We start from the raw sequence: 26,785 nt of genomic DNA, 5'->3' as shown, positions 1-26,785 counted from the left end.
CTACGGAATTCAGGGAACCAACATCCGAGAACTAGTTTGCTTTTCTGTAGGAATGTGGCTTGCGCGATTGGGATTCGAACTATGCTCTGATGCTCCCTGGGCGGGCTGACCATGCTAAACTCTAAAACATATGGTAAACCCTGGGCCTGAGGTGGTTGCTGGGTGAAGTATTTAGATTTTAGGCCAGACCGGGGATAGAGAAAGGCCTAGATGAATCTCGGTCTTCACCTTCGCTGCCCCCTTTGATGTACATCATGTACGACTTAGATGTTCTAGATCGCAATATCATCTTAATCTTCAATTAGAGGATCGATCTTCGCTTCCAAGACCCCATCAGCGGTCCAGATTTAGACAGGCTAAGGAATCCCGAAGCTGCCGGAAGCTACGAATGTGGGGGAAGTATAGCTGAGGTTGCCACGTGGAATTCCGGGCAGGTCGATAATAATTAGACCTCGAGCACAGATCTGATCATCCCCTGGTCACAGTAGGCTGCAACTCGTAAGCAAGGTGTCTACCTATCTTCGTAGGTATGACCCCGTATTGGGACCAAGTGGCTTGCGCAACGACCTTTCCTCTGTAATTCAGCCACATGCCCAGTCTTGCCGGGATGGCAGCCCTGACAAAGGGCCTGACAGAAACTCTCCTCGCCAGACTAGCGAAAACACTAGTGGAATCCCGTGCACGCAGCACTTTGTGAACAGAGCCTCATCGGATCTGTTGCCTATTCGGTGGGATGTTGGGGAGATGATACAAATGTATCTCTGGTCGCTGAATACGGAGTAGCCGCGCTGACATTTATTTTTTGAAACCGTGGTCAAATTTGTGGCTTTGGTCGTGTACTTTTGACATGCCTGACTCGAATATCAGTTACTCTCGGACATCCCGACTATTTGCGAGAGATTCCGAGTGGGTCTTTTCGGATATACGCAAATATCAAGGCTGCGGGTATATACGGAGTAGATAAGAGATGATCTTCAATATCATGAAGTCGAACTTTGTTCACACAAATGGGAGTGGTTGAAGTGTGCACGTCGTACTCCCGAGGTCACTTTAGGCCGTTTGTAGTAATGTCCCTTTTGCCCGTGTGTATTATACATGTATATTATACCCCCACCTGTATACAAAATACGAGTGATTTACTGTGCCCATTCGTGGTCGACTCCACTTGCTGAAAACAGATAGTGTAGTATTGAATCACGTCATAGACTTTGAATAGTTTTAGACTACAACATATGAATTGTTGAACCAGACTTTAAAAAGATGCCCTGGATCATAGTCCACAGTCCCGGCCGGACGGGGTTTAACGGCGAACTCCGGTGTGGCAAAAGCCCTGGAAGCGCTAGAAGCCTTCTAGAAGGATTCTGGAAGACGCCAAGAAGCCTCGTTTCGGATAGTACCATGGTTCAGCGGTCCACTATATAAATGCCTGTTTCACCTGTTTCTCCCCTTTCTGTTGATTAAGGGGCAATATCTTGGAAAAGGTTTGTTTCTGGTGTCGATTCTTTGTTAGTTTTTCTCCTGTTCCAGAAATTTCTACTGGTTTCGGGGGAACAGCCAAAGATGAAGGCTTGGCAAGTGTCAATTGTCAATTGTCGAACTATATCCGCACTAAGGGTTACTTAAAATGTCTATCAAACCAACTAAGTATCTATTCCTAGGAATACATACGGGGTATATTTTATATAAAACAAGTGGATATACTTGTCTCTGATCTACGATGTACGTAAGAATAAGGCCGAAAAAGAGAAAGAAAGAAAAACCTCCGATGAATGGTTACCATACGATGTACTCTGTATACCCAACCCACCGGGCAGACAACTCCACCTTCACGGTAGACACGGCAGAAGAGCCACACGGGAACAAAAGGACCTTCAAGTCCACGTGGCAGATCAGCAAAACACCGGCGACAGAGAGGAAAGCCGACTTACATATGCAGCTACAGTCCTACTTGGTTAGCCTGTAAGATATTATCCGGCTGGCTAAATTATTGTAAAAGCGCATTTATTCCTTTCTTTCCTTTCTTCATAGGTTTCACTTTCTAATACATTATCTACAAGAATATAGTCGGCCCTCATGCGACCTCGTGACGTCTTTTTCGGTAGTCTTTTTGAATGTCTCTTGTTAGATATTTCCCCCCTTATTGGTGTTGTAGCTAGAACCTACGCGGTGGAAGCGGTCTATAATGCGAAAAACGACTTTTCCATGTATATATGACCTTTAATGTCCATATTGCTTCATAATGTCAATTAGTATCTTCCAGTAGGGCATTCAAACAACCGGAACTAAAGTCAAGTTTCTTTTTACTTGGAAAGACACAAGAAACATTAACCCAATACTCATTGTCCGTAGACATATATATCGCAGGCAAATATCATATTTGGGAAAACACTATGAAGTGACATTATAACACGAAGCAACCAAATGTCAAGCGAACATCACCAAAACTAGGCCTTGTTACTTGTGCTTGGTCTTGACTTTCCAGACCAGAGGTTTCGAAAAGTACGCATTTGCCATCCTTAGAAGAAAGGCGGGGTTGTCAGACCGAAGCATCTTGGCGAATCGATCATCAAGATTCCTCTTCTCTTCCTCCGTAAACTCGGACCCTCGGTCGTGTATACAACACATACACTCAACGGTACAATGCCCAATACCTCCCCCTCTTTTAGTGGAGGTTTGACGTCTCTCACAGCATCCACAGTCCCGGCTACAACAACTTCCTTTACTTATACAGTCTTCGACAAGCTCTTTCCGGAGATACCAAGCAGGATTACTCTTCACTGAAATGTAGCCCTTTCTCAATGATCCCGTACGGAGCATACACTCTTTTTCGTAGAGATCCCGCACTTGATAAGAAAGTGTTTTTTTGAGTTTCTTCCACTCCTCTTCGAGTTGGTCAAGTTGCAAGTCGTTGTCATCGACGCTTAGAAGCTTTTTCGCAGCTCTAATCTTGTTATTCAATGCATCTTCTCGTTGAACAGTTGACCCCGGCGAGTATCGAGTATTCAGCCCGCATGATATTGATGAGGAGGTTGGCATCGTATAGAGAGGATAGGCCATGATAAACCCACGCACATCCACCGCTATATGTGTAATTTGACAGGGTAGACAAAGTCCTATATTCTCCAAGCATCTTGGAGGCTTCGAGGTATGGATAACGCTGAAGCCACAAGGAAATCTTTTCAAAATCAAGAGAAGATAGAGGTTCTGTAAGCTAGATGTATCAGAACGAATGTAGCGGAGTTCGAAATTATTTTATCAAGTCATCATCATGATCTTGTCTCGCCTTATAAGGTTCACACCCAATCCGGTGCCAAATAGGGACACTTTATTATTTACTTCACTAGGGTTAGTGATCTCATAGTCATATCCACGGGCCAGTCGGGTACTATAAACTAACAAACCATATTTTGCATTAAAATCTTAGCTGGTAGAAAAAGCAAAGTTTCAAAATGAAAGTCAGGACCGAGATGAGATTATATGCCAAGTATAATGTATCACCTATTAGCAGAGTAAAGAGATCAGGACTACTACCTATTTACTTTGGCTCATTCTCCAAAAAATACCTAATATATTTGATGATAATGTAAGGAGAAGGTCATAGTATAAATAATTTAGGAAGGCACGTACTAGTAGTTGCCTATAGAACCTCCCCTCCATTTCCCTCTCTTCTCGTGGAAATGAAATCGCAGTTAAACGTTCTGGTATACACAATCCAATACAAGACCCCTTTTCTCTCTTTTCTCTGCCTATGAAAATGAGGGCAGACAAGTGACCTGCGGATTTTGGGCACTTGTGTGTGCCATCGCGTTCGCGATCGTGGGCCTGATCGTGTTTTGTGTAAAGGGAAGGGAGAGACAGTAAGTGCTCCTGATCTATCATCAAGTGAAATCAAGCGGATATTGACCAGCAATTTCTATAGCCAAACTACTGTGGAACAAGCAATTAGAATTGCTTCCAATCACAACCTGGCTGCACGCGTTGATGCCCTTCTCGCACGGCAGCGAGATCCTCGTAAGATTCCTCACTCCCTCAAATGCTACATAGAGACAAGTACTGAGGGATATTCTGGAAACTATAGATTACCAAGACCTTACCCCCCACCTTCAATTCGCACAAGCCCAATGAGCAGAAAGATACGAGGGTCTGTCAGTCGTTTATGACGAGTTTGAAGCCGTTGCCACCTGAACCCTGAGTTCATCACTGCAGACCCCTTCAAAGCCTTCAAGTCCACCTTCAGAGATTTGATGCACGATAGAACTCCATTCTGGTGGCTATTTGACTTGCTTGGTCTTTTCTTTCGTCCATGGGAACAGGACCTACGAAAGCTACTAGCCCAGCTTATAGGCTACATTATTGACTAGGTTGCAAGTTCAGTTCCATGACTACGAGGAAACGATCTTTCTTACGCAACCTCAAGACCATGCTTGGGCTATATAATATGGCTAATTCTTCTTATCCTTCTAGCTATAGCACTAGTAAGGGGAGAAAATAATTATAGAATAATATTGCTAAGAAGACTTACAAAAAGACCCCCAAAAGAGTACCGAGAAGACATGACAAGGCTGTATAAGCGGCCAATTATTCTTGTAGACCTGATACATTCCTATCATATTATTTATGAGCGCATGGATCACTGGCCGCGTTTAGGACCATATCGTAAGTACGGGGGTTTTCGGGACCATCATGAAAGTTATCGCAGATACGGTAAACGGCTAAGGTAGAACTATAGTTGCCGAAGACATAAAACTCACTAAATGACTTGCATGGTAATCTTGGCTGTGGAGCTTTCACGCCCATGTGGCCGTGCAGGATGCATATCGGTCTGCTTTGTTTCATGGTCTATGTATCATTTGATTTGTTGATCGTGTTACGCCGATTCTTCTTGATATCGTGAACTCAGTCCTCGGTCACTCGCATGGTATGACCAGGGCAGTTCTGCGAATAACCTTTATGCAGATAATCATGTTGAGAATGCACCTCGCAACGGGAACCGAGGAGAAGTTGCATATGATACTTGCGCAGTTGAGGTGTCGCAGGGATCTATTCACCATACATGGTCTAGTTTGAAGATTAATGTTATTATCGTGCGATACGTGCTCAATTACTATCCAAGGAATTATTTCCATTACCGATATCAGCCCATTTGCCATGCCTCGGTCTTGCATGATCGTCGTTTACCGCTACTGCACGTGGGGAAGACGGAAGTTGTCCGATTGATACTGATCGTCATAAGGAAATCAAATCATATCATACACGCTATTTACAAGTTGGAAATTACGAAGATCACCTTTGATATCTCCCTAATTGGCTCAAAACCCTAATAGTCAACTCCAAGCTCCCATTCGAAGAGTAATTGTCCGACTTGAGATAACCCTCCGATCACCCAACTCACTTCGACTTTTGTTAACCTTGCAATCGCAAAGACTAGCCGGCTTGGCGGAGGCAAGCCATGCAAGCCACGAAGCCTGAAGAAATGCGAAAAGGACACTCTACGTTCTGTATCTGCATCAAAGCGGGGTAGTTGGAGCGTGTGAAGCCGACAGGAGGAAGATCCTTGACGTTCGCTTTTCTCCCCGGGGTACGGAGTACAGCATACAGAATTGCATCCACATCCATTTTATTATCCTTTTGCTAATGCTTTTGCTTTGCCACAGAACCCACAGCCTACACGGAAGGCTGCGGCCCGATCAAAAGCAGACTCTTTGTATATGGATACCGGCTTCAAGAGAACACCACGTTGCACAAAAGCTCCGTTTTATTAACACGTCGTGCTAGGTCTAGATTTACCCCCACCCTTCTGAAACCACTCCTATTTCTCTCGAAACTGCAGTCATCCGGTGGTCCCTATCTCAAGAACTGCGACAGACTCGGAAGGGTGTTATTTAGGGCTACCGCATGGTCAAATGCACTCGGGCTTTGCACTGCACAACCAGACACATGGTCATGTAGCCATCCTTAGACGGATGCGAGAATATCGATCTGCAAGCTGCAGCATGAGCTGGATTGCTAACGGCTAGTCCATCTCTGGGCTCAGGACTAGACAGGGAAGAATGAGGGGATTACATATCGGAGTGCATCAGAGCCATGCGAGTGTTGCAGTATTGTGGAGTCTACTTTCTCAACATCTTTTGCCTGGATTTGGCTCCACTGCTCTCTTTGTTTCGCACTCGAGGAGAAAATAACATATTCTAGTCATTATAAGGATGTCATTTTACTTCCAGCTCTCACACACATCCAATGAATCCACAATGTAACCTAAGTAACCAAAATAAAACCTCTCAACCATGTGAATTACCATTAACATGCAGCTTTCGCATGGTACCCCAGTGATCGGTATTCTGCATGAAGGGTAATATGCTCAACGCACAACTTGCCATACTGACACACCAGCCCCTCCTTTTACCATTTGTGGGTAAAGACATGAGAATCAGACCTGTCACTTTCAACACATGGCAGGCCACATGCATATGTAGAAATGCCGCGTGTTTGGGGTGGGGGACCAATCAAATAGCATACAGAATGTCAATGTAGAAGCACAGCAGTTGCGTATTCCCATAATAATATACATATTTACCTTTCAAATGACTGTAGTGCAAGCAAGGAGATTAACACCAGGCAGCGAGAATCGAAAAGCTGCCAGCATTACCATTGCCATAGAATAGTCCATTAGAAGTACAAACTACTGGCAAAGAAAGAATATGCAAGATTTGCCTGAAGAATCAACCAGCCAGTTTTGAAACCATCTACTTTGTACTCCGTACATGGGATGCATATTCAAATCCCGGAAATCCCGGTATCGCCACCCTCTCATATATATGTTGTAAGCCTACGCAGATCATCAAATTCTAATCAAATGACATTCACTCCACCGCCTATCATCTAGCCTGAGTTGTAGTAGTAGTATTCCGTACGTAAACCCCCTCGGAGTTCACGAGCACACGTACTCCGTATCCCAAGGGCGCGGGAGCGTGCATACCCTATCGAACCAAAGACTAGGATGACGTGATTGATCATACTCAGCAACTAGGATAGACGATGGGAAGGGGATGATCGGCATATTTAAATGGAAGGTCAGGTAGGTTTGGGCCTAGTGAAGTTTGTCAATAACTTAAAAGAGGGAGCTGGGAGGTGCTTGCTTAGCGTTTGCTTTACATATGGTTATGTACGTATGTTGTAGTCTGTGCATGTTGTCGGTGTATGGTGTTTTTGTGATATATCCGATACCGGATGTCGGCTTGAGTTCGGGGCATATGTTGGTGCGACTGGTATAAATCCCCTAGGGCTGGGTTAAGGTGTGTCTGTATCATTTTTCTATATTTTTTCTATAGAATTCCGGGACTAGTTGTATGTATTTGGCCTAGATTTGGTTGTGTTATGCTACTTTCTCTTTCTTTCTTGTATACTCGGATAGTACGGGAGGACTTGATATCAATTCCAATGACTCGGCGGAGAATGACTGGAAATTAATTAAGATGTATTCCGACTAGCAACTCATATCGTGATAGACTGGGTAGTCAGAAAGCCAAATGATATGCTTGCCACCGGCGCAAATAACGCAACACAGTAGGACATGCTCGCAATATATCCAAATTGCTGACAGGTCTATTCGCGCCACCACTGGCCCAAAGCACCTCCGGAGCCCGCCATTTCAATGACCTCCTCGAAACTGATTTCCACACGGAACATCTGCCCGTCAGCAGTGCCGTTCCCACTGCCGACAGGAGTCACAAGTCCCCAGCTGAGCAGCTTTTCCCAGGACTCTCGGGCCACATCTCGGCCCCAGACACGGCCTGGTGTGGCAGCAGCTCCGGACACCGAGGCAGATATCTTTGCGGAGGTCAGGAGCCGAACGTATTCTGCGTATGCGGCGGGGAAAGAAAGCGCAAGTGGTGCCATGCTCTGCGACTGGGACCCGTCGTTTCCGGGGTCGAACAGGGCCGCCAAGCGTGTTGCGGCTACTAACAAAGCCAGTGGCAATGATGAGGGACTAGATGATGTGATGGATGTGGAGAATGGGAGAGGTGCTGGGTCGGGGCAATCAAGAGATTGGGAAGCGAAGCTTTTCGGAGTTGGGACTTCGGGTATGGGTGTGTCGGGGATCGATACACTTTGTAGCAAGTCGCTGATGGGGAGAAGCGCGCTGTTGAAAAACTCCTTCGCTGATTTGGTTTGGTTGTAGATACGCTTGAGGTGGAATTGGAATTCATTGTCATTCCACATATGCTATTTTCGAGAGCGAGGTTTAGCAAAGATTCAATTGACTGGATGAAAGGAAATATGACAGATCTTACCTTCAAATATTCCTTCCATCCCCCAAGCAGTGTCTTCCATTTGGTTGACTCTACTAGAGTGCGTTCAGACCCAAGTTCATCTGCAATATCAGCCATTTCGGCGTCACCGAGATCCAGGCTCCCTAGGCAGATATCTGAAAATGTCTCGAAGGATCGAGGTAGAGGGACGTAAGTATAACGATGACTAAATCGACTCTTGACACGCTTTTCGAGCATTTCAGTTACGTCGACCTTTGTCGTGAGCCCAATGACTGCGATAGGGGCTTTGCGGGCCTGGGCAATATCAAACAGATTATACAACAGAGTCTGGCGTGGGTGAGTGACGAATAGGTCGAACTCATCCAACAAGATCACGATGGATTTCGCAGCGGTCTTTGATCCCGGGTCCACAGAAGCCCCGAAGAGCTCCTCTGGGTGCGACAATAAAGCCAAGAGCGTCGCCATCGTATCCGCATAAGAACTGACCTTGGCCGCATCATCTTCGGTATGCATTTCACGGCCAAGTTGGCGCCACATCTCTCGCAAAGCTAGACGGTCATCTGTGTGCAAGAATCCATTGAGACGAACGACGTGGAAATCGTTGCTGTGTTCCTTTCTAAGGGACGAAATGATGGATTCCACAATTGCGGTCTTGCCGCATCCTCTAGATCCAAGAAGAAGCATGGAGTTACCCTCTCCGACAGAGACAGTCTGCTCAATGAGCTGATGAACTTTCTGATATTCAGGTTCGAGTCCTCGCACTGGAATCTGTCGTTTCCCTGACAGCTTTTCAAGAAGGATTGTCGAAAGAATGCGCATTTCATCCTCAAGGCCCGTCTGACAGAGCGCTTGGAACTTTTCAGCATATTCCGGCAATGGCTCGGAGACATCGGCAGTCTCATGCGCCTCCGGCTGCTCATGATAAAGATCTTGCTGGAGTTGCATCGTAACGAGGTCATCCAAACCGTCCTGATACTCAGGCGAAGGCGACTTCTCTTTCGGCTCTGCGGCCAAGACTTTTCTTGATCTGGGTTTCGCAATGGATCTGGGTTTCGCGGGGGTTCTCTTCGATCTAGTCCTTGTAATTGTACGAGGGGCGGGTTCCGGTGACGGCTCGTCGAGGTCCATCTCATCATCGTCATCATCATCCTCCTCTTCAAATTCAGGTTCATCTTCGTCTTCCACCGGAGATTCTCGCGGCTTCTGCGCGCTTCGGGTGGGACGCGCACTTCGTGAGGGAGTGGCAGCTGGTCTTCTCCTCGAGGAGGGTGTTACCGCTTCTTCCTCGTATCTTTTTGGTGTTTTGCGCTGCCGCCCACTTGACCGTGTCCCAACCCGTGCGGGGGTTTGTGCCTCAACTTTCTCGTCCTCGCTATCTTGGCCCGTCGTTTCGGGGACTGGGTTGTCTCCATGGGTAGATCGACGCCGTGATGCACTTTTGACCGGCGTGGGAGAAGTTCTGTTGTTGTCGGGAGATGATGGGACGGAGAAGACATCTTGATTATCATTTGCCATCTCGATGTCTCCATCAACGTCCTCGGAGACCCTTCTCCTCTTAGAAGCTCGGGGGGCCATGGCTGTAGTTTGAAGAAATGGAATCGCTGGTATCGGGGGGTTTCCAAGCCGATGAAAAACAGGGCAAAGGACGCAAAGCGGGAATCACTCGTGGTTGTCCTCTCGGAGAAGTGTTTGCGCCTGTGTCAATTAGAATCAGATTCAATCAATGCTGTTTATTTCCGACCAGCTTGAGTCTAAGAGCTTTCGCCCCGAATATATTGACGTACAGAGAGAAAATTAATAGCGCGTTTGTCGTTAATCAAGGCCAACAAGCGCAGCCCGTCTGAATCAAATTCGACCAGAAGACCTACGTGGTTCAATTGCTGTTGCAGTTGCTCCAAGGGTCGGACCGACAACAATTGGCCGATTTTCGCCTCAGGCCGAGACGCGTGACGCGAAGTCAGGTGCTTCCCGAGGTCACTTTGACAAGTTCTCCCTTGCAACTTGAATTGTTCTTTAATATTGTCTCGTTACTGTATGGAGCAGAACTTTCAATCGGAATTCGAATAAAACAAACCCGAAGAACTGGAGTCGAGCTGTATCCATATCATTGAGTGGAAGGTTGCGCTCAACGATATTAGAAAACTGGAGCAACGGAAGTTGATCCTACTCTTCGGGACTTGAACAAGAACACAGCGAGGGCAATGGATAGTTATAGCTATATTGTTCGTATATAACGGCAACGTTCTCGGTGTATGGGTGGACACCAAACACTACTATGTAGTAACTGAACAGAAAATCCACAGGTACATAGTACTCGCTTTGCGAAAAAAAAAAAAAAGGCAATCATATTTCTGTAGAAAGGAAGGTTCAAGTATTCAACAAGATGACCAAAAATCCCAAGAAAAAAAGGAAAAAAGAAGCAGATCGATCTAAATGGCCTGGTCATTCAAGATCGATGTCATTTCCCCCCAACCTTGGAGTACAGGTATTCCAAATAATCTCTAAGCAGCCGTAGAAATATCAGCAGGAGATGGAGGAGTTTCCTTAAACAAAGCCTCACTCTCTCGGCTGGGACGACTGTCACTGAATGCGATGTTTAACTTGCGATAATCCCAGTGACGGGCGAAGAACAACACAGCAAAGCTCAGAACGGGTACCATCAGTAAGTCGAGTACACTAAAGAAGATAAAGCTCCCCATAACGCCAACCACGTTGCCGCCATCGGTCAGGCCAAAGGCGATAGGATATAGCACGCATAAAAGATTCAACCACACCACAAAAAACATGTAATCCAGTTCAACACCAAACAATGCAGCACCCTCGCGACTCTCGTTGATAGTGCTCATGGCGAGGATGAGCCACGCCGATAGTTTATTACACGGGAATTGAAAATGGTTGGATATCAAAGATCGTTTTATGTGGCTTACTACCATTTCAAAGATTATACCCGTGGACATAGAACAGTCCATTTCGCCTTTTTCTGCCGTCTACCTAACAAACTAAGAAGGGGAAGAAAATATCTGTAAAAACTGATATTTAAAAAGACTATCTCAAAAGCATATCTGAGAAGACGTATAAAACGACTACCTGAGGAGATTACTAAAAAGACGATCTGAGGAGACCATAAAATACTACCAAATACTTGACAAGGCTGCATAAGCGGCCGACTATTCTTGTCTAACAAACTAAGAAAAGTAAAATATAGAAAGATGAACATATATATCCAATTTAAGCATATCTGATCCGTTCCAAGGTGGTCGGTTTCACCACAGCCGAGGTCCAATACGGCGATCCGAGCTACGCCTGTGGGGTGTACTTAGCCTTAGCTTGTTCAACTTCCAACAACTTCTTCCTCTTAACCCATTTAATTTTTGCATTTGTCATTCCTTTCAGATACCATGTCAGATAACGCAATAAGCGCTCCGTCCAGGAAACTGGACGAGTTCGAGGAGCTCGTCTACGAGTATACGGGGCGAATGGGCATGGGGAAAGACGGAGTAAGTTCCATGCGCAACATTAAACATATGCACCGCATTTCCCATCTACGCAGCGCTAGTACGCATAATTGAATTCCAGTGCTTACCCTTATCTCAACAAAGAACTGGGACGTCGATGCCCGCGACTGTAACCTCCGCTTCGAATCCGCAACCCGTGGTCCTCCGGCTACAGTCTCATTCCTATTGACGATCACTCCTGCGCTGAGCAATTCCATGGGTAACCTCCACGGAGGCTGTGCTGCTACTTTGATTGATATTCTATCAACCACTATCTTGTTAGGCATTTCCGAGCCGGGGAAGTTCTCTTTCGGAGGTGTCAGTCGCAACCTCAAGGTCACATATCTGCGGCCTGTACCTACCGGAACTGAAGTGCGTCTCGTTTGTGAAGTTATTCATGTTGGAAAGAGGTTGGCGTTGCTTCGGGCTGAGATTCAGAGGGCGGAGAGCCGGGATGTTTGTGTGATTGGTGAACATGAGAAGGCTAATACAGACCCCGAGGTGACGCAGAGGATTTGATTTGGTTTTGCTTTTTTGATATGTATGAGGACACCATCGGGTTCTTAGAGACAGCTACTTGGATATCAAGTTGTATAGACTTCATTTGGATCAATAAAGTTGCCAAATTCTAGCCATTGTACGAGGAAAGAGCATGTAGCCTATGGCTGTGGTAGTGACCAGAAATATTGTGCTTCGTTTGTTATGATAGGGAAGCGCAGACAAAGAACAGAGAGACTATCGCACATGTCCAAGAGAAATATAATCAACCAATCTAAGTAGTACTAGATTATCCGATTGTCAAGGCGAGTACGCCGTTTTACTCTGTGGCCAGTTGCTGGTCTTCCCGGAGACCCTCAACCTTCAACTCCTCGCCAGTGGCACGGCGGTACACATCACGGACATCATCTGAGAGAAATGATTAGTCAACAATTCAAATATTTCGAATCATGGAATAGCTTACCAGTCGTAGTCTCGAAGTGTGATGTCGCATCATAGCTCTTAGAAATGAAGATGTTGGACACCTCGCCATTGTCGGTGGGCTCGTAGAGAGGAATGGGGGGACCCATGAACTTCTCTTCGATCTTGCCCAGTCGCTCGAAGCCAGCCTCAAGCTCAAGGTGGTGGTTGGCATCGTGCTCGGCGATGGTGGACACGATGGCGATGTAGTAGCCCTTGGGGCAGACGTTATGCGCGGACGAGACCATGGCAATGTAAATGTCTAGAGAGGTTAGTGCCCTGTCAATAAATCGGAACCTTAAGAGAACTCACCGTGCTTGCGTCCAACCTGGGACTGGGGAATGATCAGCTGCACAGAGTCGCTGCTGTCGGTCTTATCGATGGGGTGGTTCAGAATGCAGATAGCCTTGAGCAAGTATCCGGTGACCTTGGACTTGCTCGGGAAGTAGGAAGGATCAGCGATGATCTTCTTGGTCTTGGTCTCAAACTTCATGGCCTCGGATTGGTCGTCACGGTCCTTCATGGTCGCCTTGATTCCGGAGACCTTGCCGTTCTCGTAAAGCACCTCGTCGATGTCGGTGTTCAACATGTAGGTACCGCCGTAGATGGCAGACAGACGAGCAAAGCCCTGGGGAAGCTCGCCGAGGCCGTAGAGAGGGTAGATATAGGGCGATTTTCCGTAGCGTGCCATAGAGTTGACATACAGGCGGATACGGTTAATGGTTTCGACGGCGGCGCCGTTCTGGTTGATATATCCGTCCGAGGGGTACAAAGCCATGGAGTGACCGACGAAATCGCGAGTGTTATCCTCGAGGCCAAACTTGTCGTAAACCTCCTTCATTGTGCATGCATGGATGTTCAATCCTGGTCTCCATTAGCAATCCGCTTTGACGAACCCCCGAACAGACCCAGGTTGCAGATACTCACCCTGGTGACTGGCTGGGTCGTCCTCCTTGAAATCACCAACCCATTCGAGGAACTTCTTGGCACGTCGCTTTTCGAACAAGCCCATGAGCGATGAGCGGAGAGCTTCACCAGCATCCGAGGGCACCTTGGCCACGGTCGCCTTGGGACCCTTGCCTTGCTGGACGTAGCTGCCAGCAATCTGCTTGAACTCGAGGTACCGGGTAACGTCGGTGGACACCAAAATGTTGGTCAACTCTCCATTAGACATGAGCAGCTTGGGGACCAAGTCGATGTTCCAGTCATTGACCCTCCCGTATTTCTTCCATGGCTCCTCGCCGGGGCGGACGTTGCCGTATTTCTTGAACAGCTGCAAAGGGTGTCAATAGGGTAAGTTGGAAATAAATCGGTGCAACATACTGCTTCGATGTTGACGGAAGCTGCTTCTCTATAGCCATTGTAAGCTATTTTGATCTTGGTGCCGTCATCGCGAGCTTCTCCGACTTACCCTCCATAGTGATCATTGCGATCGATGTGAAGGACCTTGTTGCCCTTCACACTGAGGACACTGTATTCGAAAACAGTGAGAAAATGGCAGAATCATTAAAATCCAAGCTCAAAGACCTACCCAGACAAAACACACTCGGTCAAACCTGAAAAGAAATTGGTCAGTTATTGACGTTTGGGGGGGGGGATGGCGGGGTAGCAACATACCAGTGCCGAGCACCACAACATCGTACTCTGGGGCGATCTCGTCCATAATGAATATGGAAGATACTAGAGGTAGAGAAAGATAGAAAGAAGATTCAAGAGAATGAGGAGAAGAGAAAGTTGACTATCTCCCCGCGGATCAACGAAGCGGTAAGAAAGGGGAACTATTTGACGGATCCGCCACTAGTGAGTTACCTCACTATATTAATGACATGGAATAATTGGGCTTCAATGAACCCCTGAATATGTATATCCTTGAATTCTTTAATCTCAGGGGTAAATATGATCGATTCCCAACATTCTTAGGTACAGTATAATTTAAAGGAAGTTTGTATTGTCGGATGATGGACCATCTCTCATATATCCTATGTATAATTTGACATGCGCACTACTAAAATCACCTTGAAAAGCTAATGTTACAACTTGATTGACCCCTGGAGACTCGGCTTAAGTCTCCTTCGACCGGGGTTGTGTCTAAACCCTCTTCTCGTGCTTATTGTTCCTTGCCTTCTGCTCCATTGCTCTTCTGCTCGACCTCAACGTCATCGAGCCCGTAAAAGTTCTCAGGGCGGTATCCGCGCTTGTACATTCGTGAGGCGTCCTCCCAAGCGTACCAGCGTTCACGTAGAACGTGCTTGATGTTCTTCATGGTGCTTCGAATCTAAAAAGATCAAATGGGTCAGCCGGAGTTCAGACAATTTCAATCGCCAATTGACAATTGCCTCGGAAGCAAGGAAGAAAAAGTCTCCATGCAGCGTTCCAGGACATATAGATGAACGTGACGGCGTATACAGCAGGGGAAAAACTCACCACCCTGTCCCGTTCCTGAGATTCGAATCCACCGTAACCAGCCTGAATTCTCTCTCTCTCGAAATCCGACGTAGCAATGCGGTTCCGTTCCCGGACACACACATGCCACAGACCGTGGAGGTCCTCCCAACTCCTTTCGCGGAGTTCTTGGATAGCCCACTGGCGACCTAGATTGCCAACATCAGCACTGCTCATAGAACATTCATTCTATAGATCGGAGGCCGATCAAACTAACCATGAGTGTTGTCATAAGCTGGGGTAGGTAATGGCTCCCGGTTAGGGGGGAAGAAGGCCCAGAGTCCATGGTTGGGGTTTGTTTCCCGTGGCTGCATATCTTTCAGTGACACAGGTTGGGGCAATGGCCATCTTGACACAGTGAATGGCGTTCTGGGACCGGTTCGATTGATGGCCGATACACCACGGTTTTTGCTCTTGTCGCGTCGAGGGTTCGCGCAGACGGAGGCAGTGGAAGAAAAGCTCGAAGACTGGATGGCTGACAAGGTCACGGAGGGGTGAAGTGATGGCGCGAGGTAAGTGGGAGGCAATTCAGCCATAGCCCGCCCTCTCAGGCGGCTAGCAATGCGTGGAACCTGCTGCATGATTGTGATGGCTTTCCCCAAGATGGTCGGAGTCGGAGATTGATGGCCTTTCTTTTCGCGAAGGCGGCAAGACTAGTCACGTGCCACGACCAACTCAGGACCAGCTTGGATGCTGCCAGCCTCGGGTTCATCGGGTTCTTCACATCTATTGTTTTCTCAAGTCATCTGGTTTCTTTTGATTCCATCTTTGATTCAGCAAACGACAATCCCAAATACTTATCCTAAAGATATCTTTAATCTTTACCTCTTAGGCCTTGCGCCGCGGTTAACTACAGACTTGGCCTGTGCATTCCTCACCCGCGCGTCTAACCACCCAATCGACTACTCGGCGGAGCAGTGCCGCATCAAACGTGACCAAGAGGCCTTTGTGGATTGCTCTCCCCTCCACAGATTCACCTCCGGTCTATTACTCGACCAGTCCTTTTTGACATATCCCGGGATATCGGAAATTACCTTCTTCTTAAGAAATATCGACTATGAATAGGCCAGGTTTGTCATTTTCCTTCAATGCCTTCGCGATCCCTTGTGTCTTTCTTATCTTTCACCTACCTCCGCGGAATACTTGATATAGTCGGACTTGCTTCTGTGTGGGCTATACTCTCCTTGATAGTGAGAGTTACCCAGCGCCATGGAAGCACCGGGGAGTCCAATGGCAAGCCTTGGTGCAGATGGTTCTACATTTGCGACCGAGACATTGCAAGGACATGCCCGCACATTCCTGTGGTGTTGATCTGAGCAGCTCTCGATGATGCGACGATCGTGCTGACTTGTCACCCTTGTGTCAGGACCTGGCCCACAGCCGCTGAGAGGCATGTCCGGATTCCCCACGCAACAGCAAGCACAAGCGCGAACTGCATCATTAACATCCACGCAATTGTCAAACGGGAAACTGGGTGCGATTGCCTCGAGTCATACTTTCTGGACACTCAATATATTTGCATGAAGGGATGCTAACATAAGAGTCTGAATAGGCGGCGGTGCAAATTGGAGCTTCAATCTACCTGTTAGTGGAACATCTGGCCTACCGGGCAATCAGCAGCGCACAATGGGGACCATGGGAAGCTTTGCGCAAAGTCTTGGAGGGTCTCAATCCGCGGCACCACTTGATCTCTCGTAAGTGCTCTTTTGTCATGGTTTGCAGTGGTCTCCTGTATCTCTAGGCCTTCCAATTTGTCTCCGAACTGACGAAGTCGGTGATTCTAGGGAGTTCCCTTCGCTATCAGGAGCATCACAGCAATCACAGTCACAAACTCCCGGTCAGCTAATGTGGGCCAACGCAAGTCAACGCGCTGCTCAGCAAACACCTGTCCAAAGACAACAGCTCCCTCCGACATCGCAAACCTCCTCCCGTTCCTCCCAACCTCAGGGTCTTCCTACACCTCAGCAATCTCAACCACCGCATGATGACATGTTTCCTTCTGGTTCGCAGTTTGCCAATCGACTCGATGACTTTAGAAATGGTGGCCAGGGTATTAGCAGCCAACTCGGTGCGGGTGGCCAGCCCCAGACAGGCAATATTGAAGAGTTTCCCCCTTTGGGTCGCAATGCTGCTGCTGAGCTTCCTCTCGGTCGAACTGGTTCGTTGATGCAAGGTGCAGGTTTTGGGGGCTATGGAACTGGCTTGGGGGCACCGCGGTCACCAGTCAGCCAAGTCCCCAATGGCATTTTGGGACAAGAGAAAGAAGTAGGTCTCTACAATCATACTCACTTTGTAGGCGGCACTGACTTTACAATAGGACTTGAACAACGGTGTCCTTCCAGGCCAGCGTAACTTTAGTGATCCACAACAGCTACAGCAAAGGCAGTCAGAACCTAGCGATGGACAAGATGTTTCTAGTGCGCCCCAGAGTACTGAGCAACCGCCCCTCGCACAGATGAGTGAACTTGACAGGTTTGGGTTAGCGGGTTTGCTGCGCATGATTCACAGCGAGAGTCCTGATGTTGCAAGTCTCGCTGTTGGTCAAGATTTGATGACACTGGGATTGGATTTAAATCAAGCGGAGTATGAGTTCCTTTGTTCCCATACAATTGATACATACTAATATCCTTCCCCGCATAGGCCTTTGCACACATCGTTTGCTTCACCATTCGTGTCATCAATGTCAGCAGTCCCTCTGGAGCAAGACTTCTCTTTGCCCGGTTGTTATAATGTTGCCAATATCCAACCCCTCCAGTCTCGCATTCCTGGGTTCAGCGATGAGACACTCTTTTTCATCTTCTACAGCATGCCTCGGGATATCATGCAGGAGCTGGTGGCCGAGGAATTGATGGGCCGCAAATGGCGGTACCACAAGCTCGAACGGTGCTGGCTGACTCGCGATGAGACATATCCTGGACCCGTTGATGTGGAGCGTGGTGTGACAGAACGCGGTGTTTATCTTCTGTGGGATTCTTCCGCCTGGAAGAAGGTCCGAGTAAGTAACTTTCATCCTTTGTAGGGATTTAAAGGACTGGTCAAACTAACTTTGATCGCAGCGTGAATTTATCCTTCGATACGAAGACTTGGACAACCGGTTAGATCCTAACCGAGGTGCCGCCCGCCCACCTGGCGTGGTGCATCATGCCTCATGATTTGACGTTGATACGACCTAGGCGCACGCACAATACAAGCAGTCAACTATGGCGTTCGGTTTACTGGTCTGTGTTATATTGCTCATGGATGGCCGATAGTACATTAACCTTCGGGAACAAGGCGCGTTGATTTCTTGGTATTAAAGGGCTATGTGGGAAACCAGGATACGATCTTTGAAAATCAATGATCTAAATGATCTTGTCACAATGTTGTAAAATGCTATACATCGCTGTAGACCCCTCTATCCACCATCTGAATGGATTCTCCATCTAGCAAGACTTGCGCGCAGTGGATAGAATAGCCACCCAGTCGGTCTCGATGTTCTCATCCCCGTAAGTGTCTTCCAAATACTTCTCTATCGCCGGACGAACCTTATCCTTGTTTTCCTCCCTTTGTTCCTCAGTCCAAAATGACTTCATCATCACGGGAAGCACCAACATGGCCATGTCCACGAAGACAGAGGACGTGAGAGTCAGTTTTGTTGTTGTTGGGCGGACATCGATGTCCTTGAACCCACGCTCCTGGAGTTGGGACTCGATCCAAAGCTTCGAGTACCATTGCCCATCAGTCATGGTCGCCAAAAGCTTTGAGGTCTCGGGGAAAAACAGTTTGTCTGGCATCCTTTCAATCGCTGCTCGGGCCACGGGGATCCAGCCGGCTGTTTCGTGTCAGTGAATATGTTTTCTGAGAGAATCGTTTCGATACTCACGCTCGATCCAGGTTGAGAAAGCAATAGTTCCGCCGGGTTGCAGTATCCGGACAGTTTCTAGTGGTAGTATCTATTAGCCTTGAATATAATAAGGAAGTAAGCAAGGGTATATTTACCATCGAGAGCCTTAACAGACTCAGGGAGTGCCATATAGACTGAGAAGGAACGTAGTAGTTAGCTACAGTCAAATCAGAACAGAGTGCATCCATAAACCAACTCACCGAAAGCAGTGAAAATGTGAGAGAATTGAGCACTAGCCAGCTCAGGCTTCTGCGCATCCACGATCTTTGTCTCCGCGTTCTGCCAGCCCTCTTGCTGCATGCGGTGCATAGTGTACTCGATCATTGCTGATGATATGTCTCCACATGTCAACTTCCACGTCTTCTTGACAGTGTCATCAAGCTTGTCATTGAGAGTGCTGGAGATAACACCAGTGCCGCAGGCATTGTCAAGGACAACTAGAGGCTGATCAGGGTTGGCCTTGGACTCAGCGGCCACCTTGCTCTGGTCAACCAGCATTCCAGCGAATGGGCGGGTGACCATCTCCCCGCGTTTGAATGAGGTAGCATATTCTTTACTTTTGAAGAAAGTCTCGAGGTCGGCTCTGTCAGCCATGGTTGGTAAAGCTGTAAGGTGATTGGTTATCGTGGTGACTGAAGTTGATAGATGAATATGTCTGTTTAGAAGGAATCTTCGAGTGATGTGAAGCAAAGTCAAGATAATGGAAAGATATATGTTTTTACCTAGTTAAAAAGGTCCTTTAAATATTCTGGAGTTTCCATAGTTTGGTTAGCGTTATACCACAAGGTACTATCAAGTGTTGTATGACATAGAAATTCTCCGAGAATGTCTCCGCGAGTGGGTTTCAGTTGAGGCATTTCTCAAAATGCACCTTCAAGGGGAATGAACTAACCCCAACCCTTGCTAGACCGTATTTCAACACTATCAACGGCAATGATTTGTTGAGGGCGGATTTTACGCAGTAGGTCATCTCCAAGGTTCCCTCTTGGTAGATCGTGATCATTATGCGTGGATTAACAAAAGAGGAGCCCTACAGAGGCCAAATGAAAGCGGCAAAAGTTCTTAACTGAAAATTCCCATCAAACCTACAATTCTAAACTTCCAAATATTAGTCAATCAACAAATTCTGGCGAACGGAGAGATTCAATCTCCTGTCGCCGAGTGCCCTTTTGCGCATACTTCGATATCACGTGAGAACAAGGCCCCCGCGCTGACATCAGCAAAACGACGCCAGACCCAAACGGGCAAACCATCAACAGCGGGTGCGGCAAAACAATCAATCCCCTCCACTTCCCATCTGGCCGACCTATGCACTCTGCTAACGAGCAGAACGCCGTTTCGGAGTCGCAACCATGAGGATTACTGAAATTGTCATAGATGTGAGTGTCAACATTGTTCCATCGCTATTAACTGTGCTAACTAGCTCGTCAGGGCTTCAAATCCTACGCTGTGCGTACGGTGATTTCGGGATGGTATGCAATCCTCCGCATCTAAGCATGAATTAAATCATGGATTTGGTCGAGTGATCGGATTTACTAATCGCGCAATGCAGGGACGAAGCCTTCAACTCGATCACCGGCCTAAACGGCAGTGGTAAATCCAACATCCTCGATGCCATTTGCTTCGTGCTTGGCATCACCAACATGACCACAGTCCGCGCGCAAAACCTCCAAGATCTCATCTACAAGCGCGGCCAAGCCGGTGTAACGAAAGCCAGTGTTACAATCGTTTTCGACAACCGGGATACCGCGAAGTCGCCGATCGGATTCGAGGAGTATGCCAATATCTCCGTCACTCGACAGATTGTGCTAGGCGGCACAAGCAAATATTTGATCAACGGTCACCGTGCGCAACAGCAGACTGTTCAGAACCTGTTCCAGAGTGTCCAGCTGAACATCAACAACCCCAATTTCCTCATTATGCAAGGTCGCATTACGAAAGTTCTGAACATGAAATCGGTTGAAATCCTGTCGATGATCGAGGAGGCAGCTGGTACACGAATGTTTGAAGATCGAAGAGAAAAGGCAAACAGGACAATGGGAAAGAAAGAGCTGAAGCTGCGCGAGATCGAAGAACTGCTGAAGGAAGAGATCGAACCTAAGCTCGAGAAGCTCCGATCGGAGAAGCGAGCCTTCCTCGACTTTCAACAGACGCAGAACGACCTCGAGCGCTTGACCCGACTTGTTGTTGCCCATGACTATGTTCGTGGCGGCGAGCGGTTGAGAGTTGCAGGCGAAGAGTGCGAAAACAAACGTAACAATGCGCAAGCACTCGAAGATAACGCGATCAAATTGAAAAGTGAAATTGCCCATTTGGAGGAGGACGTGAAACGGGTGCGCACAGCTCGCGACAAGGAACTCCGAAAAGGCGGCAAATTCCAAGGGCTTGAAGATGAGGTGAAGAACTACTCGCACGAGTTGGTCCGACTGACCACGGTCTTCGATCTGAAGAATGCAAGCATGGACGAAGAGAAAGAGAAACGGCAGACTATTCAAAATACTGTCACTGATCTTGAGAAAGTCCTGAAGGAGAAGCGCAAGATCTACGAGAAGCTACAGGCCCAGTACGATACCGCCAAGGCCGAGTTGGACGCACAAAATGTGGAAGTGGAGCAAAAGGAGGAACTGCTTCAGACATTGCAGACTGGTGTCGCCTCAAAGGAGGGCCAAGAGAGTGGTTACCAGGGTCAATTGCAAGATGCCCGTAATCGCGCAAGCAATGCCGCCACAGAACAAGAGCAAGGAAAGCTCAAAATCAACCATCTTGAGAAGCGAATCAAAGAAGAGGAGCCTCGCGCGAAGAAGGCAAAGGAGCAAAACTTGGGGCTTTTGCGTGATCTGGAAGGGTTGAAGTCGCAAGCCAACAAGCTGGAGTCCGAGCTTACTCGGCTTGGGTTTGAGCCTGGGAAGGAGGAGCAGATATACCAGGAGCAGACCGAGCTTCAACGGGATATTCGCGACCTCCGCCAGCGGGCCGATGGGCTCAAGCGGCAGGCAGCAAACATTGATTTCAACTACGCAGACCCTCATCCAAACTTTGACCGGTCCAAGGTCAAGGGTCTGGTTGCTCAGCTTTTCACCCTCAACAAGGATCAAGTTCCGGCCGCCACAGCTCTGGAGATCTGCGCCGGTGGTCGCCTTTACAATGTGGTCGTGGACAGCGCAGAGACCGGTACGCAGCTGCTTCAGAAAGGCAAGCTGCGCAAGCGCGTGACTATCATTCCCCTTAATAAGATTTCTGCCTTCAAGGCCTCCGCGGAAAAGATCGGAGCTGCACAGAACCTTGCCCCTGGAAAGGTTGACCTCGCTCTATCCTTGGTTGGATACGATGAGGAAGTTCTGGCGGCGATGAACTACGTCTTCGGCAACACCCTTATCTGCCAGGATGCCGACACAGCTAAGAAGGTCACATTTGATCCGTCAGTTCGGATGAAGAGTGTCACGCTGGAGGGCGATGTGTATGATCCGTCCGGAACACTTTCTGGTGGAAGCTCCCCAAATTCCAGCGGTGTTCTCGTTACTTTGCAAAAGCTCAATGATATCACCAAGGAGCTGCGGAGCAAAGAACGACAGCTCGCGACTTTGGAAGATCATATGAACAGGGAAAAGAAGAAGCTCGATTCCGTTCGCTCGATCAAACAAAATCTGGATCTCAAGAACCATGAGATTAAGCTTACCGAGGAGCAAATTAACAGCAACTCTTCGTCTTCGGTATGTCTTTCTCCGAATCCGTTTCCCACGATTTGCAACTAACCCAAAGTAGATCATTCAAGCTGTTGAGGAGATGAGAGCAAACATTGAACAGCTCAAGAAAGACATCGCCGACGCCAAGTCTCGCCAGGCCGACGCATCCAAGGATATCAAGCGAATTGAGAAAGACATGAGTGAATTCAGCGACAACAAAGATAGCAAGTTGGAGGAACTGCAAACAACGCTCGATAAACTCAAGAAGAGCTTCATCAAAAATTCTAGCTCAGTCAAAGAGCTGCAGAAGGAATTGCAGACTTCCAGACTAGACTCTGAACAAGTTGGAAGCGACTTATCCGCGGCTGAGGAGCAATTGGTTGAGTCAGACAACACCCTCAGTGCCCAAGTGGAAGAGATTGAATCACAAAAACGGGAGCAAGCGCGGCTGAAGGTATGTGATACCCTTCCAACACTACTCAATAACCATATGACTGACAGTTCTAGGATGCCCATGACATCGCACAGGCTCAGCTTGACGATGAGAGGGCCAAACTGACCGGCTTTGACGAGGAATTGCGAGAATTAGAACAAGCCATGAAGAGCAAATCCTCTCAGATTACCGAGGATGGACTAGAGGCGCAGAAGCTCGGCCATCAGCTCGAAAAGCTCCAAAAGGATCAGCACACTGCTAGCCAGGCCGTTGCTCACATGGAACAGGAACATGAGTGGATTGCAGACGAGAAAGAAAATTTCGGACGCGCCAACACTCCCTACAATTTCCAGAACCAGAACATTGCCGAATGCAAGTCTACCCTACGCAACTTGACAGAGCGATCTCAGGGCATGAAAAAGAAAATCAACCCGAAGGTCATGAACATGATTGACAGCGTGGAGAAGAAGGAGGCTGCGCTGAAGAACATGATGAAGACAGTCATCCGCGACAAGCGAAAGATCGAGGAGACTATCATGAACCTGAACGAATACAAAAAGGAAGCTCTCCACAAGACGTGGGTCAAGGTGAATGGCGACTTCGGACAGATCTTCAATGAGCTCCTACCAGGAAGTTTTGCCAAACTCGACCCTCCCGAGGGCAAAGACATCACAGATGGTCTCGAGGTGAAGGTGTCTCTGGGCAAGGTCTGGAAGCAGAGTCTGACAGAACTGAGTGGTGGCCAACGTTCGCTCATTGCTCTCTCGTTGATCATGGCGCTTCTGCAATTCAAGCCTGCGCCAATGTACATTTTGGACGAGGTCGATGCCGCACTCGATCTGTCACACACGCAAAACATTGGTCGACTGATCAAGACCCGTTTCAAGGGATCTCAGTTCATCGTTGTCTCGTTGAAGGATGGCATGTTCCAAAACGCCAACCGTATCTTCCGCACGCGGTTCAGCGAGGGTACCAGTATTGTTCAGGCTTTGACTCCTGCGGATTTGAAATAAGCATGCATATGAGCTTGGTTGTCTATAGTTTTCTTCTTGGTGTGTTGGTCCGGTGGAGTGTGAGATTATTATGTCTGGCCTTTGGTGTTTGGTTGTTTTTGGATGGGAATGGATCTCTGTCTTATGAATTATGCATGGTAAAGACTATTTCAATTTATTCCTAAGTATACAATATAGGTGTACAATATAGGTGTACAATATAAGTGCATAATATAAGTGTCAGCGTTGAAGACAAACTTCCAAACTTGGAAACTCCGATACCCGGCACGTGCCCGAATCTCGACCTGACCCGGTGCCACCTTCCAACGCGAATCTGCGATTTCATTGAAATCACCTCCGTTGCGCCAATACCTAATAATCTCATCTGGACCTCACTTATATTAAATCATACATATTCAACTCGACCTCTTGCCTTTCTCAGAACCGTTACAGCCAGATACCAACTACCAACACCGAGGACCCTGGACACCCGACTCTACTTGCGCTCCACCAACACAAGATGACAGAAGAGGAACCTTCGCTGAACATACCGTCGCTTCTCACTCTAGCGGTTGTATCATACTTTGTTCTCCGGTGGTTCTTTAATCGTGATGAAAGCTCCGCGGGAGGAAGCCGAGGTCGGGGGCGTGGCAATGTCGTCGATCCGGCGCAGGTGGAACAAATCGCGCAGATGTTCCCTCAACTGAGCACTCGGGATATAATGTGGGATCTGCAGCGTAATGGGGGCAGTGTCGCCGCAACGACAGAGAGGATTCTGACTGGACGGGGACTGGAAACGGTACGTGTTGCGCTGATGTTGTCATTGATTTTCCCCGCCTTATTTTTTGTCCAAGACAACTCGACTTGGTTACAGGCTTCAAATAGCAACACCAAATTGATATAAAAGCATTGGCTAATCCACTATTTTAGCCTCCTCCTTCGTTCCAGCCTCAGGTCGCAATCCCCCCCGCCAACATCCCGCCGACGCAGACCGCCGCACCCGCAGCCGTACTCAAAGCGGACGCACAAGACTTGATATCTCGGTATAACCTGAGTGCAAAGGCCGAGAGCCCTCCTACAGAATCGCAACCCGAAACATCTTCCAAGTCGTCTTGGTCTCAGAATAAGGAAGAGCGCCAGCGGATACTGCAGAAGCGTCGGGATGATATGATCTTGGCAGCGCGGAGGAAGATGATGCAAAAGAACCAGGGTGGTGTCCAATGATATGAAAATTGTCACGCTCGCCTGTCGACAATGTGATTTCCTGCACACTGCTTTTGACGTCGACAAACCTGGCCAAACCCGGCACCAGTTTGTCCGGAGGCCGATATACCCTCTCCGCTCTTTCGGTTTTGTTTCGCGACATCATTCCTCGTTTGTATTAAAGCGCTCGCATGCTGTATGGTGTTAGTCAAATTGGAACAGTTTCGATTATAACCGTTGGTCATTGGATCCAGAGGGTATATTGGATTATATACAAAAAAGTCGTTTTGGGCATTGGTCTGCGTCACATATGCACCGAAGAACTCCGAATGAAAGATACCCCCAAACAGGAAAAAAAAAGGTCTCAAATGCTTAGAACTCCATGTAATCTTCTTCGTCATCGTCCTGGGTGCCATCGTAGCCACCATTTGCTCTCTGCTCGGTCATCTGTTCACGCCGAGCCTGTTCCTTGGAGGACCCAATTCTCCTATGAACCAGTTAGCAACGGAGTTTCCCATATACTCGGATATGCAAGTGTCCGAGAATGAGACCAAACATACCGAAGACCATCCACCACGCCAGTAACAAACCCTCGCTCCTCTCCCAGCTCCATAGAACCGACACCCGTCAAAGCAACACCACCACCACCGGTCGCCGCAGCATCCAGCACATCAATACCAGACCTCATTTTCGCCATGCGCACCTCGCGCAGGTCCTTCAGCAGTCTCCGTATCTGATCCGGGTCCACGAGATCATCGCTCGCCGCGTCAAGCAGCAAATTCCCAACTTCAACCCAGTGAAACGGTAGTGAAGGAGGATCCCGTGAAGATGTCACGGTCTGGGCTGTGTTTTGGGGTAGGAAAGGCGGTGCGGCATAGTACCGATTGCCATCTGGGGTATACTGCGGCCGAGCAGATGGCAGGGCATCGCGGTCCAAAATGCTGGGTTGGCCGGGCAGGGGAGGAGGTGGGGAGAAAGCGTTTTTGTAGTCTTGGTGCTGGGACTCGACTTCGAGGATGAGACCTAATGGCTCTGGGTGTAGCCATGTTGGAGGGATGATGTTTGCGCGGCGTTGGCGTTTGAGGAGGAGGGCGAGCCAGAGGGGGAGGGAGGCGCGTCGGGGTGGGACGAGAGGTTCAATGGGGCCCTGGGGATGGTTAGCTTTGGGCAATTCAGATGAAGCAGCTCGGAGGCGCATTCACTCCTAGTAGTTCGAGGCCTTCTAGACGCTGGCGAGGAACAATTGTCACTGTTTCCATCTCCGCCAGAAAGGCAATTTCTGACGCCGTGACGCCCCGAGGAAGAGGGAAAGCCATTGAGGGTGTGAATAGGTAGGTGAAGGGCGATTTCAATTAATCACGAGAGTCGCGTTCTCATCGTTTTCCTTGGGATGATATAGGTCGTCTTGATCGTGGTTTTGACCGTTTG

At 48.1% G+C, this 26,785-nt stretch overlaps 10 protein-coding genes across 10 annotated transcripts; 4 read left to right on the top strand and 6 right to left on the bottom strand.

Annotated features, from left to right (window-relative positions):
* Positions 1–7,602: 7,602 nt before the first annotated feature.
* On the bottom strand, positions 7,603–9,845 carry N7471_008818 (origin recognition complex subunit 4; the record flags this gene model as incomplete). Its single annotated transcript, XM_057281537.1, has 2 exons — positions 7,603–8,223; positions 8,292–9,845. The coding sequence occupies 2 exons, from the start codon at positions 9,843–9,845 to the stop codon at positions 7,603–7,605; spliced, it is 2,175 nt and encodes a 724-aa protein (XP_057135797.1).
* A 926-nt stretch (positions 9,846–10,771) lies between these two features.
* On the bottom strand, positions 10,772–11,116 carry N7471_008817 (Rhodopsin archaeal/bacterial/fungal; the record flags this gene model as incomplete). Its single annotated transcript, XM_057281536.1, has 1 exon — positions 10,772–11,116. One exon carries the CDS (start codon positions 11,114–11,116, stop codon positions 10,772–10,774), a length of 345 nt encoding a protein of 114 aa, XP_057135796.1.
* Positions 11,117–11,624: 508 nt separating this feature from the next.
* Positions 11,625–12,462, top strand: N7471_008816 (PaaI family thioesterase). Its single transcript, XM_057281535.1, has 2 exons — positions 11,625–11,767; positions 11,870–12,462. The coding sequence occupies exons 1-2, from the start codon at positions 11,669–11,671 to the stop codon at positions 12,281–12,283; spliced, it is 513 nt and encodes a 170-aa protein (XP_057135795.1). The 5' UTR covers positions 11,625–11,668; the 3' UTR covers positions 12,284–12,462.
* A 119-nt stretch (positions 12,463–12,581) lies between these two features.
* Positions 12,582–14,384, bottom strand: N7471_008815 (secretory pathway gdp dissociation inhibitor; the record flags this gene model as incomplete). Its single annotated transcript, XM_057281534.1, has 8 exons — positions 12,582–12,670; positions 12,726–12,983; positions 13,034–13,585; positions 13,649–13,994; positions 14,045–14,072; positions 14,133–14,192; positions 14,253–14,277; positions 14,339–14,384. 8 exons carry the CDS (start codon positions 14,382–14,384, stop codon positions 12,582–12,584), a joined length of 1,404 nt encoding a protein of 467 aa, XP_057135794.1.
* Positions 14,385–14,828: 444 nt separating this feature from the next.
* On the bottom strand, positions 14,829–15,744 carry mrpl4 (mitochondrial 54S ribosomal protein uL29m; the record flags this gene model as incomplete). The annotated part of the gene is made up of 3 exons (XM_057281533.1): positions 14,829–14,996; positions 15,146–15,312; positions 15,381–15,744. 3 exons carry the CDS (start codon positions 15,742–15,744, stop codon positions 14,829–14,831), a joined length of 699 nt encoding a protein of 232 aa, XP_057135793.1.
* A 476-nt stretch (positions 15,745–16,220) lies between these two features.
* On the top strand, positions 16,221–18,315 carry N7471_008813 (NOT2/NOT3/NOT5 family protein; the record flags this gene model as incomplete). Its single annotated transcript, XM_057281532.1, has 6 exons — positions 16,221–16,233; positions 16,716–16,857; positions 16,948–17,428; positions 17,481–17,746; positions 17,804–18,158; positions 18,220–18,315. 6 exons carry the CDS (start codon positions 16,221–16,223, stop codon positions 18,313–18,315), a joined length of 1,353 nt encoding a protein of 450 aa, XP_057135792.1.
* A 270-nt stretch (positions 18,316–18,585) lies between these two features.
* Positions 18,586–19,766, bottom strand: gtmA (gliotoxin thiomethyltransferase; the record flags this gene model as incomplete). The annotated part of the gene is made up of 4 exons (XM_057281531.1): positions 18,586–18,974; positions 19,026–19,082; positions 19,142–19,180; positions 19,247–19,766. Coding segments are annotated over 4 exons (1,005 nt in total), but the record flags the coding sequence as incomplete, so codon positions are not given.
* Positions 19,767–20,351: 585 nt separating this feature from the next.
* On the top strand, positions 20,352–24,329 carry N7471_008811 (condensin subunit SMC2). Its single transcript, XM_057281530.1, has 5 exons — positions 20,352–20,425; positions 20,478–20,518; positions 20,599–22,756; positions 22,809–23,183; positions 23,237–24,329. Exons 1-5 carry the CDS (start codon positions 20,399–20,401, stop codon positions 24,173–24,175), a joined length of 3,540 nt encoding a protein of 1,179 aa, XP_057135790.1. The 5' UTR covers positions 20,352–20,398; the 3' UTR covers positions 24,176–24,329.
* Positions 24,330–24,674: 345 nt separating this feature from the next.
* N7471_008810 (CUE domain-containing protein) lies at positions 24,675–25,378 on the top strand (the record flags this gene model as incomplete). Its single annotated transcript, XM_057281529.1, has 2 exons — positions 24,675–24,953; positions 25,085–25,378. 2 exons carry the CDS (start codon positions 24,675–24,677, stop codon positions 25,376–25,378), a joined length of 573 nt encoding a protein of 190 aa, XP_057135789.1.
* A 351-nt stretch (positions 25,379–25,729) lies between these two features.
* Positions 25,730–26,673, bottom strand: psf2 (DNA replication protein PSF2; the record flags this gene model as incomplete). Its single annotated transcript, XM_057281528.1, has 3 exons — positions 25,730–25,844; positions 25,918–26,504; positions 26,560–26,673. The coding sequence occupies 3 exons, from the start codon at positions 26,671–26,673 to the stop codon at positions 25,730–25,732; spliced, it is 816 nt and encodes a 271-aa protein (XP_057135788.1).
* Between the last annotated feature and the right edge of the window lie 112 nt (positions 26,674–26,785).

This window comes from Penicillium samsonianum, assembly GCF_028829775.1.
Source record: "Penicillium samsonianum strain IBT 33392 chromosome Unknown utg000004l_segment0_segment0, whole genome shotgun sequence".
Lineage (NCBI taxonomy): Eukaryota > Fungi > Ascomycota > Eurotiomycetes > Eurotiales > Aspergillaceae > Penicillium > Penicillium samsonianum.
Note: the sequence above shows the minus strand (reverse complement) of the source record. Positions and strands in the feature narration are given on the sequence as shown.